Source organism: Condylostylus longicornis, unplaced genomic scaffold (assembly GCF_029603195.1).
Source record: "Condylostylus longicornis isolate FDR11 unplaced genomic scaffold, ASM2960319v2 ptg000023l, whole genome shotgun sequence".
Lineage (NCBI taxonomy): Eukaryota > Metazoa > Arthropoda > Insecta > Diptera > Dolichopodidae > Condylostylus > Condylostylus longicornis.
Window position 1 is genome coordinate 718,741 of NW_026577992.1, and position 6,000 is coordinate 724,740.

At 19.0% G+C, this 6,000-nt stretch overlaps 1 protein-coding gene across 2 annotated transcripts in view; it reads left to right on the plus strand.

The window, feature by feature from the left end:
- The window catches only part of LOC129606980 (uncharacterized), a 124,104-nt gene extending 122,369 nt beyond the window's left edge, over positions 1 to 1,735 (plus strand). For both annotated transcript variants that reach the window (XM_055517646.1, XM_055517647.1), the window contains one exon: positions 1,195 to 1,735. In XM_055517646.1, the coding sequence (XP_055373621.1) occupies positions 1,195 to 1,647 (453 nt within the window). In that variant the 3' untranslated portion in view covers positions 1,648 to 1,735. The remainder of the gene's footprint in view (positions 1 to 1,194) is intronic.
- The last annotated feature ends 4,265 nt before the right edge of the window (positions 1,736 to 6,000 follow it).

Sequence of the window (6,000 nt, forward strand, 5' to 3'; positions counted from 1 at the left end):
TTTTCAATTGTTTCTCGTCTGATATAAAAATTTCAAAACTAGGCAATTGAGTTCACATATTATGAAAAAGGGTACTAGAAAATGGGAGATCATTTTTTATTGCCAACTAATATATTTTGAAAAACCCGAAAAATTATTGTAATAAGTTCGGCTAAATTAAATACTCATAATAAGTTAATTATTATCAAAGAATGTTTTATATTAGTAGAGCATAAAGTCTAAAAAAATTCTTTCAAATTATATGCAATTACTTTTTTATAACATTTCTTCTGACTTAGTTTAAAAAATTTGTAACAACTAGACGTATAAATTGCATATTTCATATTTTATTTTAATAAAAAATTTTAAATAGACACTATTTTATATTTTCGATAATCTTAAAGTAATTTTTGAAATTTGAAAATTTTTCAAAATATTACAAGTTAAAATTATGCTATTGGTAAAATTCACATTTTATTGTCATAACAGAATTTTTATCATTCACTTAATATCTCCACCTATCGCGAACAAAATATCCTTTGTAATATTAAATATTCTAAAATAATAATAAAATTACTCCATATTATACTATAAATAAGAGTTATAAAACTAAAAATTTAATTGAATCTGGTCGTTAAATATAGATATATACTCGTATGTGTGCATATACTGTAATTGCAAAATAAATAAGAGTATTATAAAGTAAATTTATTTAAACACGATTTATAAACATAACATACATATATCTGAAAGTACTTAACATAAGTACATCAATATGGTGATTCCAGAACTATAAAGAATAGTGTTTAGTTGTTAAATTGTTAAAGCGTTAAAACAAAAGTGGTGAATGTTTACTTAAAATATCTATAAATATATGAATACCTAACGTAGCTGTTCAGATTATAATTACCATAATATACCAATAAAATCGAAAATTAGTTTTTCATTTCATTACATAAAATTTGTTCTCCAAAAAAGCTGCGATTTTTTTTTGCAATAAATAGAAATTTATTACATTAAAACTTTTCATTCCTATCTACATACACATAATTAAATTTCTGAAAAGGATTATTAAAATATTCTCCTGTGTATAATAATATGCATAGAAAAATGACAAACCTTTTTCATGTTTTTTATAATTTTAAAATAAGTATTCCAATATTAAATTGCTATTTTAAATTTTCCAATTTTTTTTTCTTGTTTTTTTTATTATAGGTTTATAAAACACCATTTCAAAGAATTAGCTATTCACCAACAATTTCAACATTAGAAATGTATCCACACAGTCAAATTATGCAAAGTATATTTCAAACTGTACCAAAATATCAAACAAGTATTTTGGTTAATTGTGAAGTTTCAATTTTACATGTTTACCATAAAAATGTACAACAACGTGTACAATTAAGTATGCTGCCACCAACAACACATTCACCGAATTTATTACATTTGGAAGGTTCAAAACGTAATGGTGATCCAGATAATTCAGCATTAACTGGTTCCAGTTCAACAAAATGGAATTTCTTTAGATTAAATTATTTTATTTCATTTATAATATTATATAAAGCTTCAATATTTTTTGTTCAAATTTTAGCAAATAATATTAATAATAATAATTATTGTAATATTTTAAGTATTTTAAATGTCATTTCATATGTTAATAATGTGTGACGTAATTAATAGTAGATATTTATTATATATATATACATACAATGGTAGAATGAGAGTAAAAATGATGATAATGAACAAAAAATTTCAAAATTAAAATAAAATAAAAACAAAGAAGAGAGAAAAAATTAATTATTTCTTAATTAAAATCTAGAGAATAAATCTAGAGGTAAAAAAAAATGGAGAAAAAATTATAAAAAATTAATTTTTTTTTTGTTTTCGTTTTTGAAATGCCAAATAAAACTAAACTAATTGAAATAAATAAATTAAAAAAAAAATTAAATAAATTTATATAAAAACAAATAAATTACAAAAAAAAACCAAAGTAAGGAAATGAAGCTGATTTATTTTTATTATAGTTTTCACCTTTGTTATTATTTTATTATATTTTATTAACAAAATAATTAGTAAATAAAATAAATTTAATTTATATATATATATATACATAATATTGTAAAATTAAATAAGAGAAAATAAATAAATGTTAAAATGGCAGTAAATTGGAGGCGAAAATAATTTTTTTAAATGACATTATTAAATAATTTAAATAAAAATAAATAAAATATACAAAATAAGAATGGAGAATATTGTAAGAAAAGCAAAAAAAAACCAAAAAAAAAGGAACGCAAATTATATAATATAAAAAATATTTATTTTTAAAATTTATATAAAATATAAAAATTATAAATAAAATCAAAAAAACCAAAAAAAAAAACACAATTTTTTAAAAAAAAGGAAAAGAAAAGGTGAATATAAAGGATTGTTACACACAAAAACACACATACACACACATGTAAATATATGTTTACATAAACACATACGTATGCGCTACAAAAGCCCATACATACGTGTACAAACAATCAATAAGCTAATAATAATTAATATTCAAAAAAAAAAAATAAAATAAAATAAAAAATATTAAATTGCATTACGTGCTTTAACACTTAAGAAGGATAACAAACAAACAGAAAAAAAAACATAATAAAAATAACAAATTTACTATTGATTTAAGCAAAAAAAAAATGCAAAATTAACCCATAAATGAATTTTATTTAAATTACTAAAAAAAAACCAAAAACCAAAAAAAAAAAACAAATGCGATTGAATTTTACGAGCTTATATTGAACATTATAAGAAATTAAATAATATATGAATGGCTTTAAAAAAAAGTACATAACATTTTTCTATTTTTATATAAATATATACATACATACTTATAATTATTATACAATGCAATAATTACATTTAAATAAACAAAAATTGCATGTATAAAAAAAAATTTGTTACTTTTTTGTTTCGTTTTATTTTTTTTTTTAATTTAACAGTCAATTATTTTTAAATTAAAATATATAGAGCGTATAAACATCAAATTAATATTTCATTACGTAATAATTCAAAATTAACCCTTTAATACATTAAGTGTTTTCGATAAAAGTGGAAGCGTAATTTTACTTTCAATTGGTTTTTTATTCTTTCATATACTTTAAACAATTCAGATATGACAGAAATTAAAAATATTTATTTGAAATAATGTGAAGTTTATCAGAACACGGTGTTAAACATTAATTTATTTCCATTCGAAATTACATTTTAATATTATTAAAAATGAAAGAACTGAAAATTACATTTAAATATTGGAAGACACGAATAAATGGAGCCTTTAACTGCAAAATTTTTGACGTATTAAGTGAATTTAGTTTAAAGTATTAAAAATGTTTTTAACAAATATTATATTTTATAACATGCATTTTCCATATGAAAAGTAGTTTTTTTTTTGAATATTTCTTTAATAAAAGATTACTCGTATTACTAGATTATTATACATAAAACAATTTTATTGAAGTAAAAAACTTCGTTTTCGTGAAAATTGTAATTAGTCCCTTTTAATCGTTCATATTTTCTTACATTTGATTCTATCAAAATATTAAAACTGTTTAATTGAATTGGTTCCCTTTTAGAGATTATGGTAACTGCTGGGTTAATTAAAGTTAAAAATCAAGGCGATATGCTGATAGTAAGAGAAGAGAATAGTTACCACGTCGAAATTGTATGCTTGCAATCCGAAAACTATGTTTAAAATTCAATACATTTTTTCTAATTTTATTCTTATTTTACTATTTTTGAATACGAAAATTCTACAAATTGCTTTAAAATAATGTATGACAGTTTTTAACACTTTTATAACAATTATAACAATAATATCTATGTTTACAAATTTCATAAAATCATTCTTTTTAATGCATTTTTAACAAATTATTATTTGTTTTTATATTAATTTCATAAATTTAAAAATAAAAAAAAAATTTTAAATTGTTGAAATTTAATTACCTAAACGAATTAATTATACTAGTATTACACAAAAAAAAAAAAACAAAAAATAAATGATATACGTAAGTTCATGAAAATTCTTAATAATTAAATAATAATTTCGAAACAAAATAATTATAATATTAAATAGTATATTTGCAAGTATAAATTTTTTAAATTATAATAATATTATATAACAATATAATTTGAAACAGTTCTATATGTTTCAAAATTCTATGAACAAATTTGTCTAACAAATAATTACCATTATTATAATTTAAAATATAATTATTATAAGAGTAAAATTTAATCGCATTTTCTAATTAAATAAAAACAAACCAAAATTAAATACATAAAATATTGTATATAAAACTATATAATTATATAATAATATGATAGTATAATTAATACATAAATATGTATAATCTTTAAATATATATATATTATTATTATTATTGAATAAAAATCAAAAAAAAAAGAAAAAGAAAGCAAACCAAAAACCCATAATTATAATAGGTAAGAGTATATTATTAAATAGCATTAAAAAAAAATTGAAATAAATTGGCTATAAAAAAAATTGAATAAACTTTAGCAAACGTTTATGACATAAACAAAAAAAAATTATAACATAATAAAATACAGATGAGAAAAATAATAATCAAAATTAATTACAACATTATAAAATAAATTTAAAAATAAATTAAATAAATATATAGACTAAAATAATATAACAGAAAAAAATAAAATATACTTATAGGCACAGATTAGTTTTAAAAAAAATCTAGGTATATATATTATTAAAAATATAATTATATACAATACATATATACATAAACATATATGTATGTATGTGTGCATATATGTATATAGATATAAAAGAAATAATATAAAATAAATAAAAAAATAAATGTGTATAAAAATAAGTAAATAAAAATTATTGATAAAAAAATATTAAATTGAAAAAGAAAGAAAGCAAAAGGAAATAAAATTTAAAATTAAAAAAAAAAATATATTATATAAAAAAAAAAAAACAAAACAAAATAAGTTGTATTAAAAAAATAAAAACAAAAAAAAAATATGGTGAAAACAAGGAAAAATACAAAAAATGATAAAAATTGTGACAAGAAGAAAATAAAATTAAAAAAACAAAAACACATAGTTTGATTTAGAAATTCTAATAAGACAAATAAATTCGTTTTTAATTATACAATTTCAAAGGCGTTTTTATTTAATTTAAACAAAAAAATTTTTTTTGTGTGAACTTTCCTGTGGGTAGCATCGATTTGCAGCTCAGGTTTTAGTTTAAATAATTAACGGCCTCTGTATAACCAAATACAATAAAACATCTGTTTTTTAACTACATTACTAAAGTACGAAACATTAAGGATTTAGTTTAGGGTAAAATGGAATTTTGACTTATTGAATTCCCTTCAGTGGAATATATATGTATATATTGATTTTTGGTGACCAATACCTTTAAAAATATCATTTTATGAGATCTAATACAATCCACTGATCAAATCAATCTAGAATACTTAGAAAGAAGACCAATATATTAGAATATTCTCTCCCATTGTCTTACATGCATTATCGGAGGTATAACTTTTAGGCAAACGCTTTTAAAATATTAAATGATCTTGATTTTCAACCAATGTTATACATTAAAAAGTTAGGAAAAAGTTTTATTCAATATTTTTTATGTAAGTAAATATTTATTAAAATTAGAATTCCATAAAGAATTTACTGAAAAAATAGTAAGTATGAAGGTATGAATCAATTTATTGCTCAAAATCTAGTTTACATTTTTCTACATGATAAAGTTGTTTTTCTACAGGTAATTTTATCATGAAGCATATTAATTACACAAAATTAATATGGCTATACGGCAAAATGAAAAAAATTAATCTTTTTTGGAGAAACTAGATTTTCAAACTATAGAATTTTAATTTCGTGATAACTGCGATAAAAAATCAAAGATGTATTTTTAATTGTTTTGGGTGTTAGTCTTTTTTGGTAATTTTTTTTTTATTATTATTATAAAATAGTAGA